We start from the raw sequence: 16,878 nt of genomic DNA, 5'->3' as shown, positions 1-16,878 counted from the left end.
ACTACTATTATCGTAAGTGAAATTTTGCAACACTTTAATTTTAGAGAAAGGTAAGGATACCGTTCCATTCAACCTTCAGCTTCTATCGATCTTAACATCCATTAAAAATGACAAAAATAAAAGAATGTCTTGGCAGAGAAAAATGTCTAGAAGTATGCATCTAATACTGTTTTTTTTCCATAAGTATAACAGGGACACAACATTACAGTTCAATCAGCATTTAAAAAGAAAGTGTGTGTATCTGCCTTTCTACCTAAATTTAATTTCCGATAGCAGAGTCACAGGTTAAAAATAGATTTGCTGCATAGCTTGGAAAGTGCACTAGTAGCTAGATCTAGTAGAAAATAAAAATAACATGCAAAAGACAAATATGGTAATATATCTACCAAATGAATTATTGTAAGGAAGCCATATAAAATATATATGAAATGTTATAGTACATTTATTAACATAAATCTATAACTCATTTACTAAATTCACCATTTCATATCCGCCTAAATCATAAAAATAAAATTGTGAATATATAAAAAAAAATATGTTTAGAAAACAGTTAACAATTTTAAAGGGTGAAATACAGGTATCATAAAGCTGTTTTGGATAAAAGCAATCTAATTCAACAGAAGCACACATCATTTGAATGTCATTTGCTTAATAGAAATCTACTTAAAGATTTTTGAATGGAAATTCAACTTTGTCAAAAATGACAAATTTATTCTGTTAAATAATTTGTTTCCTTAGAAACAAACATCAACTTTTTAGAAAACAGAATTTATAACTAGCATCTAGCAAAGCTTTCATATAAATGACATCCATTAATTAGATATACTAACTACTAACTAGTAGATACTAAAAGCATACATGTAACATTATGCTACTGACACCTTCTAGTACATGAACATAGAGGTTTAGCATTCCTGTCACCACATACATGTAAACATACATGTTAGCTTAGCATTTCTGTCACCTTATGCATGTACATATAGGCTTAGCAGGTTACCAACAAACACTTATCCATTGAAAATCATTAGAGCTTTCTATCTTTATTCAATAATATTTAAAGAATACATACAGAACCTTTTATTCTAGAAGGTCTTTGTACAAACTAATAGTAGCAAACAAATCAATTAAAATATTAAAGCACATAGTAGATGAGAAAAGAAAAACATGCAGCATTACTAATTTTCCAATGATCTATGATTTTAAGCTGATGTATCTGTCATGTAAGAGCAGACATGTATTTGAGTTGTTTTATTTACAAGTAACAATCAGACAGAACAGAGTATTAACTAAACTGTTCTGGACTACAAAGCAACATGCATCATACCTCAATCTCCCAGAATCTATTACTTTGGGCTGCTGTCTATATAGGTAACAAATGAAGTTATGTTTTAAATGTTACCCAGAATAATAATAGTCAATATGTACATGTATATGGAAAATTTTACCAGTCCATCTAGCAATATTTTACCTTTAATATAATCAAATTGCAAAAGAAGATATTTAAGATATAATCTAAAGCATTATGACCCAAATAAACACAAAAAAGTCTAACAAAATCTTTAATGCAGAAACTGTAAAATAAGCATTTCAGATTTCCTATGAAAATCAACATTGGAAAGTGGAGATAACTCTGCAAAAATGGCTGAAATTACAATAAAAATTGATACAAAACCATAATTATGCCTTATCTGATAAACAAAATGTAGTGATAGTAGACAATTTAGCATTAATTAGAAGATCATCTACAACTTAAAGGAGTTTTTAAATCTTTTACTAAACAACAACTTAAGATTTAGAAATTAAATTATGAACCATATGTCCATTTTTTGAGAATTGAAGTTAAAGAACTCTAATTTTAATGAAAATGATGAAGTAATTATTCTTCTTTTAGTGGTTAAAAGATTCTTTTAACAAAACAAAACTTTGCAGATATAAACAATAACATTTTTTTCTAATTCTCAGTATGATGAAAGGATAAAAAAATATGAATTTTCCTTAACCAAAAAGATACACCCATCATAACCAAATGTGTTATATAACATTGGCAGCATAATCTGTGAGATAGTCAATAAGGAAAAAATTTCCATCAAATCATCATACCTTACATGAAATAGATAAAAGAAGAACAAAAATTTGACCAAAAAAACATAATTTAACATAGTAAACATACCCTTTCCTATGTTAATTTCCATAGGATTTTTGAAAGGCTTATTTTGAGTTTTGGGCAACTTAGATTCTCTGTGTATATATTGGGAATAATGCTATACACCTGAATCAAAACATTTCCTGTTGCAACTTGTTTAAGTTTTAAAATTAAGTTTGCTATTCAGATATCAAGATAATGGTCCATGGTACAAAATGTAATTTGACAGAAATTTTATCACTTGAGAAAAAGAATCCAGATTGTTAAAAATAAAAAAAAATAAATTATATTAGATAAATTAGACCATGATGGACAAGGTGAACCTGTTTTAAAATCATTGACTATATGAAAATAGTAATATAAAGTCTTCGATAAAAGTAAAATAGCTGTTTCTGGAGTAGTACTTTATTATTTTATGCATATGAAAGTGACAGACTAGAGCAAAAAACCCTGCTTTATACATGCATCAAGAGTGAATCTTAGGTACATGTATGTCATGAATGGAGATTTTATTTTGATGAATTGACAAAGATAATTCTTCAGTGGACTTATACTGTCTTTTTAAAAAAAAAAAAAAAAAAAGTATAATTTTTTGGCACCCTTTGGCTCCAATTTCTTAAAACTGGCAAAAAAAATGGCAGCTGGCCATTTTTTTCTGGCGACAGAATTTAGGAAGCTAGAGCAGCCCCTGGTTTAAAATTTATTTTGACTGGACTAATTCAATAGATTTAAATCAACATGACACTATCATAGTCATGATAAACAAAGTCATTGAAATAGATAAAACAATGATATCTTTACACAAAAAATATACATAACTGAGGAATTCATTGATGGCTAAAAAATTTGACAGTTCTAATGATCTTAGCTTTGCATATATTCAGTTAAAAAATGTATCTATTGATCAACACATAAAATTTACGACATAAAACAAGAAAAAACCATTTCCTTGGTATTCTGAAGATGGCTTCTTTGTATACCTATTGTAATTCTAAATGCATGACATAATTTCACTGTCACTTACTTTTTTGAAAATAACAAATACTCAATGTAGACAATTCAGCTTTTAATGTTTACCAACAAAAAACTCTTCTAGAGTTTTGATATATATATTTTTAATATACAATGTATCACCAAAAACTATCCGAATGATGCACATGTAAATGTATATGACTGAAATGGAGAACAAATTAGATGAAAATACATGGATCCATATCACATGCCATCAATAAAAATTAATGTGTAAACCATTTACCTTTAACTACATGTATATTCATTAAGAAGTGAATTTATATGATAACTGAACTAAAAAATACATGGACAAGTGTACAGTTATTTGGTTATATTGTGAGTTAACATAAGGATCCTACAAGCAGACATGCTCATAACTGATTACCTTGATTTCTTGCTGAATTTGAAAAGTAGAATGACAAGGTATATTCATCAAAACTTTCTACACACAATAAACATTTTTAATCTTCAAAAAAAAAAAAAAAAAAAACACATGATTTTAATTTATGACAGGACCTTGCCTAAAGATATGAACAATGTAAATCAATCTAGCAACAAAATCAACTACATGTAACATCAATTGTCCTAGCCAAATCATTAATAAATGAATCAACATCTAGCAGAACACAATGAAAGTATTATTGACTGCCATCCAAAATACATGTAAGATTAAGGACATTCAATGATATGATTAGAAAGGACTTGACTTGAGCAATTTAACATGTTCTTGCTAAAAATGTCCTATCCCAATCAGAATTTACAAATAATATCTGAGAATTGTCCATTGTATTTCTAAAACAAGTACCAGTAAAAATGGTCCATTTTCAAAATTAAAATCCCAATCACTGTACATTACATATCTTACTCCAGCAATGCCAGAGGATGTCTGGCAAGCTATTCTCTGACTTGGCGCAATCCTAACATCTAACATGTTGGAAGTCTACACAAATGTGAAGTATATGTATTTCAAGACCTTTTAGGTTTTTATTTACATAAAAGAAGTTAAACCAACTGGAAATCAAGCAATTAAAATCCTTAGTTTTTGTTAAATCCAAAGAAAACAATTTAAATGATGAAAATTATTAAAGTGATCAGCCACTTTGAATTTGGTCACTAATTTTACGGAATACAAAATATTTCTGACAAAACAAACCTTTAATTGGTAATTTTGTTAAAAGGATGTACCAATTCAAAATTCTAAAGACGAAATGTAAAGTTCATTTAAACTGCTTTTGCAAAGGATTGGTAAATTTTCTCATCATGTGGGTCATTTGTTTTCCTTCAGTTTTGTCACCTTCTCCTGTGAGAGGATAAAGAAACAGCATTAAAAGCTTTAAATATTTTTTTTACTATAATTCTGTCGATTTAAAAAGAATATCACAATGTGCCATTAGTAATTCGGCGCAGTTTGAAGTATAAGGATGGGATATGTAGGAACGGAATTCCAACCTGATAAAAATCTGGTTTGGCAACACTTGTAAATGTGACTTTTTTTATGGAATACAAGTCAACGAAATAACAACTCCATTGGATAAAAAATCAACACATTTGCTAATTGCTACTGCCATTTTTTTTGGTGAGAACTAATCTTTAATAAGTATGGGAAAATTACATTAAAAAAAAACAATGAAAATAAGTAATGTACATGTCTGTTGTTTGCAGGTATTGTGAGCTTTGTCGTCTCCAAATCGTCTGAGTTGAGTTAAAGAAGCAACTGATTTACTGTAACCTAAAGGATTCTCTGCCAGACTCTGGTATACTTTTATAAATGAAAATACATTGTAAGAGGAACTGAAAACTCTGTAACTTTTTGCAAACCCAAATGACCTTGTTATATGAGAATATCCATGTCCCATTAAGTTGGCAACTAATATGAGAAAGACCAATTACCTTTAGCCGGTGGGAAATATAAACAAACGGATGACCGATGCAAGTTTGGTCATGTCAACACAAGTGTGAAATGGTGAGAAAAATGTGTTTCACACATAGAAAATGGCGTTCTAATTTTTGATTATTCATGATACCCACCTGGCTCTAATTTCTGCCCCAGATCGACTCATTTTTACGCTTTTTAGTATTAATTCATGTTTACAATTTTTTGGTTTCCTTCACTTTGGACTATTTCTGCTTTTCAAATAAGAAGAGTGTATTGTGATTCTAAATGCGGACCGGTGACGGAAATTCGAAAAGACAACTACCTTGTTTACAGTGCAGAAGCTGTCATATTCTTCTGTTTTGTAGAATTTAACATGTTTATAAACCATATGAGAAGGTATTTTTTGGAAATCGCCCCATCTTACCTAACTTCCTATACTCAAAATATCATGTGACTCTAATAATGTATGCTTAATATGTGGCAGTAATACTGCAATTAAGGAATTAAGTAAAGACCAATGTAAAGTTATTATTATCCTAAAAATGTCAAGTAGAAATGACAAATTTGATTCAATTAGCATTCAGATTTCTATAATCCATTGCAAATGAACAAACATACAGGTTTTCTATAATCAACTGTAACAATCTGTAAAGTAAAGTGAGATGAGTAAAGCCTGTAAATATTTATTGAATTGTTTCAAAGAACAGGGACTTTGGTGAATCCTGGTCCATTTGCCCTGAATCTTTTTTGCCCTAGTATCTGTAGCCCTATTACTTTTTCACCTTGAGTTCATTCACCCTATATGTATAAGTTCCAGATTTGTCATCCATTTATTGGGAATGTGAAAAACCTGCAGAGCATAAAAAAGAAATATATGTTTCTTTTAAACTCTTTTTTGTTGTAAAATATGTAAGAAACTTATGATACCATAAATTGTGAAAATCAGCTTAATAGTGTATGAGTGTATGCAAGCACTTTTAACTTTCATAGCTTGTTAAACATGTAACTCTATATATTGATGTATTACTCATTCATTCATTCATATCTTAAATTCCTCAAATTCTGGTAGAATTGAACTACCGCCGGCAGGTTCACATGTATCAGTTATACATGTATGAGGTTGGTGTAATCTGAAAGGACAAAAATTCCACTTTGGAAATAAAATGGAATAAAACAGTTGATTTTTTTTTATGTTCAGATATGTTATTTTGTTTTCTCATTTGCCAAGATGTGAAACAAGCAATAAATTTTCAATCTTAACTCTAAAAAGGGCTGAATCATGTGGTCTCAACTATTTAGCTTATAACCATGCATGTGGCGACTTTGGACGTATAAATATCATAAAAATCTAATTTTCTTTCTGTTAGCTGATGAATTACCTAGTATGTTCATGTTCAAATTAAGTTCATGATTTGATAAGTTAATTTTTGATGCAGTTTTAGCCTTTTCATTTCCATTTTACAATTGATAGGGTACTGTGAAATACTATCATCATTTTATTTTTTTAGAAATTGAACAAAAACATAACCTCACTATCGTCTCCATTCTTTTAAAAAGGCAATAGATGCAGTATTTAGTTATTTGAATTAAGAATCCCCTTTGAATAAGTGACAGAAAAAAAGATGCTTTATAGCCTTAACGAACATTATTAATTATGTGTATCTTCTAAATCATATAATGTTCTTCATAATACAAATTATTTTTTTATATACAGTAATGACCAACCCATCTTTATCTTATACATGTAAATGACTTCAGGTAATCTGTTTAAAAATCAGAATGTAACTGTCTGTCTAGCATGTACATGTACCTTTGACTTTCACTAACATCTTCCCTTTTGGAAATTTGAAAGTGGCTCCTATCCAATTTACAAGTGTATATATATATATATATATATATATATTGTCCAAATCTTCACAATTTATATATATATGTGTATTTTTGTCATTGATATAGGTAAAACTACCTCAAAAATGGAGGAGGCTACAATAAGTCTGCCAAATCGGACCAATTCTTTGTCAGAAACTTTATACCAGTTTCAACAGCAGCGTTATCTATGCGATGTTTTGATATTTACATCTGATGGATACATCCCAGCTCATAGAGTTATATTGGTAGCAGCTAGTAAACATTTCAGGGACATTGAATCAAATCATACCACACCTGAGGCAAACTTTTATCTCACTCAAGAGAAGAGCGAAGACTTACATAGAATCATGCAGTTGATTTACACAGGAATTATGTACATAAATACTGAAAATATGACCAGAATGCAGCATCTTTGCCAAATGCTTGGTCTAGAAGATGCAGAAAAAGAATGCAATAAATTTGTTGAAAAGTTCAGTTCTATTTTAGACAAGCATTCTGAAAATGTTGAACATTATTCTGATACCTCTGGTAGTTCTCTAAGTTTACGACAATTGGAGGCTGAGGTTATAAATGTTCTGGAAAAATCATCAAATTTAGCAGGGGTGAATAAAGAAACAGAGAATGATGTTGTTCTTGTAGATCATGTCGATGACATAGAAAGGAAAGATGTCATAATATCTGATGTGTCTCTTGCTCAGAAAGATGAAATGTTTGGTAAAAGTACCAAAGTGAAATCCCCACGAGTGAGACAAGGTAAAACCAAAATTATAAGTGCTAATTCAAAGTCTAAAGTAAATGTTGTTCAGTCCTCAGATAAACTTATTAACTGTAGTCTCTGCAAAGAGAAATTTCACGAAAAGAAGCAGTTACTTGAACATAGACGTACTAAACACCAAAACAAAAGGAAACCTATTCATACAAAGAGGTATGTTCCAAATAATGATGATTTTATGGACAACTCTGACAATGATGAGGATAAAGACATTTCTGCCAGTGTGATGGAGGAAAATTCGTCAACTAATACAAATAACGAAGTGGAGAATTTTTCATCTACCCGACAAGGAACAAAGAGACAAATTGTTGAAAACCAATCAAAGTTGAAAAAAACAAATAAATTTATTTGCAGACTTTGCAAAGATGAGTTTCAGAATAATGAGCAATTACTGGAGCATCGAAAATTGATGCATCCAGGAAGTAAACGGGAAAACTTGACGTGTACATTGTGTGATAAAGTGCTGAGTTCTTGGTTAAATCTTGTGGAACACAAATATAAAAAACATAGCATTGGATATGACACAGAAAAGTATCAAATTCTAAGATGTGGAGAAGCTGTAAGTCAGTACAATGTTGTAAATAGTCTAAAAAAGTTGTTTATAATCCTTTAATTGACGTTTTATTACTTTTGAAGTACATGTATATGAAACAAAAATTTCAATTTCGACGGAGTGAGGTACATTGTATTTGCATTTGTAAAATTTCACTCATAAAAATTATTTCTGTGTAGAAAATAATAATACTTTTTTCTGCATTTTTAATACAGGTTATCTTTATAATAAGGATGAAACATACTTTTATGCCAAAGATCAGTTATTTTTCTTTCCCAGGTTGAGACATTATAAAAACAAAGTTTAAATCCATACTTGTTTTCCTAACTAGAAGAAATATTCTTGATACATGTATATGTCTCTTAATAAGTTTTGTACAGACATAACAAAACTAACCATAAATAATTAAAAGCAAAATATTATAAAACAACTTGCACTTTCCAGATTACCTTTATTATAAATACATTTGTAAACATGACCAATAATAGCATCATGTAGGATATAAGACAATTATTCATTTTAATCCTTTATATTTGTAATATTTATTTTCTAGGATTGTGAATTTTCTACCATTGTTGAGTACAAACTTAAGACCCATTACAGTGATGTTCATGGCGAAATGGGGTCATTCCTGTGTGATATTTGTGAGAAAGCATGTAAATCTGCACCTCAGCTGAAATACCACATGAAAACTGTTCACCCGGAAAATAATGCCTCAGTATTTTACAAATGTGAACAGTGTGGTAAAACATTCAGACACTCTTGTAATTTGAAGGTAAGTTATGTTTTCCAATTTATCTTGACATATCACAGAAATTACTAGCTCTTAACCCTTTAGCTCAGCTCTCTTTTGCATAGTGCCATCAGTTAGAAACCAGTTTTTGCAGTAGTGATATATTTTTTGCTATTTTGGTGTAAATGGGCTACTCATTACAAGTATTTTGAAAAAAAATCCTCAACTGTATCTATAAGATGGTTTAAATCTCGACTTAAACTGGAAACCAATAGACTGCCTTTTGTTGTTTTTTTTTTTCACAGTTTTGTAGGGTTGTTGTCTCTTAGACACATTTGCCGTTTCAACTTTGAATTTCTTTTCAAAAGTAAAACATTTAATTTTAGCATCTTTCAACTTGTTGAATTTGTCCATAGAAAGGTCTACTTGCCTTGCAATCATGACACCAGTTGATTTGTTGAAGTTTTTCATAAGATCATATGAAATTATTAGGTACCAGTATATCTTATGATGCCATTTTATGATTTCAGAAACATATTGACTTTGTCCATCTGAAGATTCATGACAAGAAATACCTGTGTCACTTATGTACATATAAATGTATGAGTAAAACTGATCTCCATAACCACCTACTGAAGATACATGATATTCCATTGCCAAAGTCTTGTAAAGTGTAAGTTATCAACACTAAGGAATATGGTTTTAATTGTAAACAACACAAATACCTAGATATAAACTGTACATAAAGACAAAACTATGGGTATGCTGTGTGCTTTATGCAGTTCAAAATTTGTACGCATGATATTTTTAAAATGATTGCCTTACACATCTACTTGGTGATTTTTAGCCATAAAAAAGGAGAAAAGGTCAGTCTTTTTAAACTAAAAAAAAAAAAAAAAAACAGGTATAAAATTCTCACAATACTTTATTCTAAAAATACTCTTTTATACATGGTACTAGAAATGACTGCCTTTAATTCTCTCCAACATTGCAGAGGTTGTGGCCATCATTTAAAAAGACAAGTTTGAAATTGTTCTTTTGTTGGAGTTCATTTATATCGATATTCAAATTTGTCTTCTTTTCATAATGGTGGTTTGGATGGTACAGTTAACGGTATTGTTAGCTGTTGGAATAGTGTGTTCTAATATACTATGCCTCTTGCACTGATTTAAACAAATGAATTCACTGAAAAATAAAAAGATTTTGAATTATGACGGAAGTATCTAATAGGTAAATGGAATTTATGATTTTTAACATAAATACAGTAATAAAAAAAAAAAAAAAAATAACAATTATGATTGATATGATATGATGATGGAGGTAGGATAATGTTGCAATATGACAATGATACTTAACACTTTAAATACTCTTTCATATTTGTTATGACCTCCATATGGTCTCAATTGTGACCATTTTAAAAAGAATCCTAGGTACTGTTAGTTTTCTTTTGGTAGAGTTGTCTACCCTTAACTTGTTTTAAAATCTTTTGATAGATATCCAGAGTGTTTTACACACAATGCCTGTTTTTTATCTGTAGGTATAAGTGTGATAAATGTGATTACTTCACTCTGACCAGGTCATGTTATGACAGACACATGCAGCTTCACCAAGGTAACAAACTTTCTAATAGGACAAGTGGTGTACTTTCAGTTACAGAATTGATGATACACAATTATAGCAAATAGTATAGTTGACTAGTTTATAGAGTTTGTCTTCCCTTGACTAAATGAATACATATTACCTGATAAAATGTTGTAAGGTAATTAAATGAACAATTAATAAAGATAGAAAAAACTATTTATCATTTCATAGGTATTTTAATCTTGAGTTTAATAAAAATTTGAAATCTCTCTAACAATTGACCAGTTATCTACCAAAGGAAGTTCATCAGGTGATTGTCATTTAATCAAGGGAGACCAAATCTTTTTCCAGAAGTTAGCTATATAATTGCTATTAAAGATTATTTGAAATGATCATATTAATATTTCTTAGTGTTTTTTCATTCATGTATTTCTACAGAAATATCTACATAGTAAAATGGTGGTGTATATTGGTAAGGCTAACAACTGCCAGATTTGTTTCCTCCAAATAGTGAAATACCAAAACATTAATTGTAATAACTGACAACTGCCAAACTTGTTTCCTTCATCACAGTGAAAGCCCAACTTAAACAATTATTATAGGAAGTGAAGTGTAACTAAAGGCCTTAGTTGTACAATGAAGTATTTTTAATTGTGGGAAATGAATGATTTGTTTGCAATCACACATTGAATAAACATGAACCTATTTTCAGAGAATGGATTACAGAAGACTTTTATGTGCTCAACTTGTGGTAAAGGTTTCTACAATATACAGAATGTCAAAGCCCATGAAAAGAGACACAGTAAATATTTATTCCTACCTATTTTGCTATACACATTTATAATCCAAAAACCCTTTTTTATCATGTTTTTTTCTAAATTAAGGTCTTACTTAATACTTCCAGGTTGAATGGTAATACATGTACCAAAACATTGAACCTGTGTCTGTGGACTATAAGGACTCAATCTTTGTGTTTGATGATCAAAAGTAGTTTAAAAAAACTGAGAGAGAACTTTCAAAATATATTATACCCTGTTCATTAAGTGGGTGATATATTGGAATCACTGTGTCAGTCTCAAAATTTTTTTCACAAAAATCTCAGCTCCCATTGGACGAATTGATTTCAAATTTTGTATTTGGCTATTTATAGAGGGATATTTGTTGTAAGCTAATTTGGTTGCTGTCCCATATGAATCCAAATTAAGATCATCAAAATTGACAGATAAGAATATTGCATATGTTAAAAGTTTTAAAAGTTGAAGTTTTGTTTTTGTTTGTTGTTTTGTGAGATAAAAACTTCTATAAAAATTGTAATGTATTTCTCATGGGCTTTTTCAAAAGGATTTGTTTCATATTTTTATATATTTTTTGTAGAATCTGAAATCCTGAACTGTCCATTTGAAGGGTGTAGCTACTCTACCAAGTTTAAGCACACCATGAAGAACCATATTGCAGGCATGCACACACACAAGGTAAATGCACTATTGGAGTCAAGATTGGTTACTTTGTTTGTTCATATTAAATAAAAATGCAGTGAAATGGATGTTGTGAAAATAATTGCAAGATATTTGTGGTCACATATTGATATGGTGGTGTATCTTTCTTCTGCCAGATATCTGTACATTGGGGTTTATATGCTTCAACTTTGAATGTCATAGGTATGTATTAAGTTTTGAAATGTGGTTGGTAGTTGAAGTTTGTTGCCCCAAACTTTTAAAATGATGGGGACAGTAGGTAATTTTTATCAAAGTTTAAAGTGCATAAAATACTGAAATATGATACCAATACAGTTAACCATAAAATAAGTCAGTTAATATGAGGATTCCTGTTTTGTCTATTTCAGAACTTACGACCTTTCCAGTGCCATATGTGTGAATACTCCTGTAAATTAAAGGGTAACCTGGACAAACATTTACGTGGTAAACATGGTGTTGAGGTGATGACAATCCCAAAACTACGGCAGAAAGCAATAGAGACAGGAAGTGGATTCAGCGATATTGTCTTTCCTCCAAGGAACTGCAATGAAATGCCTGCCAAACTAGCCGACAAACACCAACTACAGATGCCACAGAAATCTCAGGTATAATTTACCTAAAGCTTACCTTTTGGGACACAGACTGTGTGATAATAATTGATCACATGATTATCCTTTTGATTCAATTACAGGGGTTAATAAGATTTAGTGGTCATAATGCCATTAAATTGGTCCACGATTCAATAAATTTGCATCAAAATTTTGCTAAGTTTGTGTGTGAACCAATAAGGAACCATAGAGGTGAATATAAGTGTGAATCCAATTTTGGGCATTTGTTTAGCTAATAGCAAAAAAAATCATCAAAAGTAATGAAGTAGAATTGCCAATGCAATATCTTAGAAAGAACTTGAACTTTTCTCTTTACAATATTAGTATTATGAGGGGAATTTAGTTTCAGAGGTATTTCTCTTTATTGAAGATAAGTGATAAGCCCCAGATATTTAAATATTTCATTAATTAAATGCATACCCAAACTCTTATGCCAATACATGGTTGTGTACTCAATTAGATTGATTAGATAAACCAAATTACAAATTGTTGAATTTCTAGAACATTTTTTTTTAAAACGTAACTTTTTTTATTAACCTCATTTATTATTAAATAATGCTAGTAGTTCTTTTAGTAAGTTATATTTTTTCTAGGAACTACAAGATGTTACTCTCCCACAATTAGTTGAAATGGCAAAAAAAGTTTCCAAAGAAATAAATGAAAATCCAAATTACCAACAGAAATCGGCAAATGGTGACAACCTTGGGGATGTTGTATCTGATAACCATGCCAATGGAATGATGTACAATCCAACACAAATTCCTACTGTTATCACAGAAGGACCAATGGAACCAGTCACATCAGTAACTATGGATACAGAGGCATCTGCTTACAACCAGGAGCATGAAGTTGCATTATCAAACCTCAACCCTGTGCCATTACATCTTAACAAATCATCAGAAAAAGATCCTGTGTATGGCCAGTCAAGTGAGGAACAGAGCTCCTATGTTGCCCAAAATTTGATTTATGAAAATACAGACACTTTCCCACAAAGGGCTCTGTCTGGTCACTTACCTCAATCAAATGCAGGTAGTACAGACTCTTATACCACCATGCTGTCAAGTTTCTTAAACCAGAAAAATGGGTCACAGGTATCGCCCCACCAATCCCTTCCAAGTTTGTTGTCTTTAAATATGCAAAATTATCCATCACATGGTCAGCCTCACCCTATGGTGTTACACCATCTTCTTGCACAAATGGAAGAAACAGGAAATTACCCATCAATGTCAAGGCCAACCTCTGTACCATTGAATGATGCAGCTTCTTTTTCAACACAATTGAGGTCAAGTTCAGGTGAAAACATGACCTTCAGAAATTCCTCTAGTTTTCAAGGACAAGACCAATATGACCAAAGTATTTCTCATTCAAATGATAGTGTTGGGTATCACCATAGCAACACATCTACACAGCACCAGTCACCAACCACTCACAGGAGTTTCTATGGAGATGTAAGACTAAACAATGTAGAGGGTAGAGGCAGCCCCAAACAAAATCATTCGAAGTCATGACATTGAGAACCATTTTTTTTTATTTATATTTTTTAACATGTATATAGTAGTGAATTTTGAACTCTTTATTTTGTAAAACTCTACATGTTCTGAATTGTAATTGCGATTTTTATGAAACCCATGTAAAGAAATTTAATAGTGCAATATAGAGGTTTTTGTTATCAAGGAAAGTATCTATGTTTTCAATATTGTTGTTTTATCCTGTCAAGAGTACAAAAAGGTCTTGTGTTTCTTATCAACTTCTTTGAGTTTTTACAGAAGTACTATTATACTCTTTAAAAATGGCCAGGATCCCACATACAAAAAGGGGGCTTATACCCTTTACTCTGGGGAACATAGTTCACATAATGAAGCATTGTCTATTCTGCACTGTAGGGGTTGGACATGAATGTCAGACTGAAATATTTTTTTTCTGAGAATATGACAAATATTTTTAATTATTGAACGAACATTTTTTTTTTTAATTCGAATATTTTGAATATTTGAGCCACCTGACTTGGTCTTTTGCTGCTCTCTTTGCCTCTGCCCATGTAAGTTGGCATGTTTTCAACTCAGCCTCTGTGGTTTGTCTTCATGTGGTTGTTGGTCTACCCCTTCTTCATTTGCCTTGCAGATTCCAGTCTAGAGAGTGTTTAGTGATGTTGCTGTCTGTGCATCTTAGTATGTGGCCTATCCATCTCCATTTACATCTCTTGATGGTGTCAGTAATGGATGTTTGATTGCCATAGCATTATTGAAATAATATAACTTAGGTGGGATTCATCTAAAAAAATATTTTTTACTTAAATGACTAAATCACAATGAATGCACACAATTTTTTTAATTACAGTAATTCTTGGAACACCTTTCTTATCCTATAACTTATATCAATTTTTGTGATTTAAAAAGAAATTAAAAATGTTCTAATTTTCATGTTTTCTTTTCTAATTTTACATTGCTAAATGAGTATATTATAACATTAACTATTTAGATACTGGTCTTCAGGACACAATACATAAAAAAAAATAGCTAAACTCAGTGTGTTGTGACTCTTTAACCATCAGAAACCTATCAAAACTTGTCATCAACAAATGAGTAGAAATAAGCATAAATCCGGACATCTCAGAAGTATTTGGTTCTTATGCTGCTGTTTGGAGGTTACTCCTTTAAACTTGTTCAGAATACCTAAATTTGCAATATTCATATTTGTATTTTTGTATATAGATATATTGTCTATCAGGTCTACAGATGCTGTGAGCCTTAAAAAAATCCTTTATTTTGTAGTGATTGGGCTTCAGCTGTAGTCTTGGGCTGTTGATATAAACAGAAATTTCTAGTTCATGTCTACATCTTCTGTCTTTATTGCTCATATTTCACAAAGACTTGAGTGAGCTCATGTCATCACATTGTGTCCTTCAGAAGGGTCATAGTTGTTTTTAATGTTTAATGGATTATTTCCACTGTTCCAGTTCTGTTTTAGAGTGGTTGTTGCATCAAGGACTGCTTCACTTCTATTGTAAAAATTGAAAAAATGGAGTCCTGCAGTAAATTTTACAAAATATTGTAAATTTAAACTGAATGGTAAGTTATAACATCACAATGTTATTACCTTTGGTGATGTCATTACTGACTATTAACTTTACTCTGACAGCTTTGTGAATTGTGCCTGCTACACTGTACATTGCCGTTTTGTAATTTTTATGTTAAAGATTCATGTTTTATAAATGTCTTTTTTTGTGTGTAAGATATAGAATTTGTTAATGATGAATACTGTTTGTTGTCATATTTATTTATATTTAACAATATTTTGCGAAAATTAAGTGTAAGTGTTTGCAATTGCAAGAATCAGGCAGAATGGGGAAAATCAGAAACATGCATGTCAAAACCCCACCAGTCTGACAATGTAACATCACTCAAGGATACTTTCTCTATTTGAAAAGACCATTATTTGATCTCTTCATCACTCGCTTTCTGCCGAAATTCTTCAATAGAATCTTTAAAAAAAAGAAGTTTTGACGGAGTTATCCACCCTTGAAATGTTCATTTTCTGTGCATTTCACTGAAATTGTAACTCAGTGGTCCAGCATGATATAGCAAATATTGTCTGTTTTCCTTGATTGCAAATAGTCTAATTACATAAACAAAATGATGTTCTTTTATCATACTATGTTGCACTGACTGCCTGATTCTTACAGGGACTGACATTTAAATTGTATTAATTATGGAACATGTTATAACAAAGAAAGTTATTACTCTGATGTGTGTTGCCTTGTAAGTTTATAGCAGGTCAAGTTTGCATCTTAATATAGTACACAAAGTGTATTATACATGTATTAAGTGCCAGTCCATAAAAGATTCAGACACTGCCTATGGTAGGGGTGATTCATGGTGTTGAAAAACCCACTACCCAAACAATGCTTGTTGGATCTACATGTTCTACTTGTATATTTTTTGGTAATGATAGTCCTTCAATTATGCATTCTGTGAAAATCATACATTCATCTCCCACTAAAATCAAGCAAATCAAACCAAATCAAGAACTCTTGCAAAGTGACAATTTCATACTTAATATATATAGTTTTCATCTTAATAATGCCTGAATGGAATGACAAACTAGGATGGGTTAAGTGGTCATTAACTGCTTCTGAGTTAAAAATAAAAGGGAATGATTCTTTTTATATGTGTGAATCCAACTCCTGTCTGATTTTTATAGACTGCTAATTACAATGTGAAATGGTATAGTAATAAAATATGAAACAGCTGGACATAA

The 16,878-nt window shown here is 30.8% G+C and overlaps 2 protein-coding genes across 5 annotated transcripts in view; one reads left to right on the top strand and one right to left on the bottom strand.

Moving 5' to 3' along the window:
- Nucleotides 1-5,317, bottom strand: part of LOC148616536 (CBY1-interacting BAR domain-containing protein 1-A-like) — a 17,359-nt gene extending 12,042 nt beyond the window's left edge. Inside the window, exons 1-3 of one of the 4 annotated variants that reach the window (XM_088583674.1) lie at nt 5,183-5,295; nt 3,540-3,551; nt 1,325-1,360 (exon numbers count right to left, since the gene is read on the bottom strand). In XM_088583674.1, the coding sequence (XP_088439800.1) occupies nt 1,325-1,360; nt 3,540-3,551; nt 5,183-5,214 (80 nt within the window). In that variant the 5' untranslated portion in view covers nt 5,215-5,295. Of the gene's footprint in view, nt 1-1,324; nt 1,361-3,539; nt 3,552-5,044; nt 5,065-5,182 lie in introns of those variants that run through there. The other 3 variants (XM_088583675.1, XM_088583678.1, XM_088583676.1) reach the window with 3 other exon arrangements.
- On the top strand, nt 5,303-16,878 carry LOC148616535 (uncharacterized). The gene is made up of 9 exons (XM_088583673.1): nt 5,303-5,426; nt 6,987-8,230; nt 8,778-8,999; nt 9,488-9,630; nt 10,495-10,568; nt 11,251-11,340; nt 11,913-12,010; nt 12,382-12,618; nt 13,215-16,878. Exons 2-9 carry the CDS (start codon nt 7,004-7,006, stop codon nt 14,127-14,129), a joined length of 3,006 nt encoding a protein of 1,001 aa, XP_088439799.1. The 5' UTR covers nt 5,303-5,426; nt 6,987-7,003; the 3' UTR covers nt 14,130-16,878.

This window comes from Perna viridis, chromosome 5 (assembly GCF_037379345.1).
Source record: "Perna viridis isolate PV_CMFRI_1.1 ecotype Kerala chromosome 5, ASM3737934v1, whole genome shotgun sequence".
Lineage (NCBI taxonomy): Eukaryota > Metazoa > Mollusca > Bivalvia > Mytilida > Mytilidae > Perna > Perna viridis.
The sequence above is the reverse complement of the archived record's forward strand: the minus strand, read 5'-3'. Positions and strand labels throughout refer to the sequence as shown.

What these genes read in the sequence shown, in the direction of transcription:
- LOC148616535 (XM_088583673.1), top strand. Translation starts at nt 7,004, where the DNA reads ATGGAGGAGGCTACAATAAGTCTGCCAAATCGGACCAATTCTTTGTCA. An exon ending in TTCTAAGATGTGGAGAAGCT is followed by an intron (nt 8,231 to 8,777) that starts GTAAGTCAGTAC and finishes TTTATTTTCTAG; the next exon opens with GATTGTGAATTTTCTACCAT. An exon ending in AGATGCCACAGAAATCTCAG is followed by an intron (nt 12,619 to 13,214) that starts GTATAATTTACC and finishes TATTTTTTCTAG; the next exon opens with GAACTACAAGATGTTACTCT.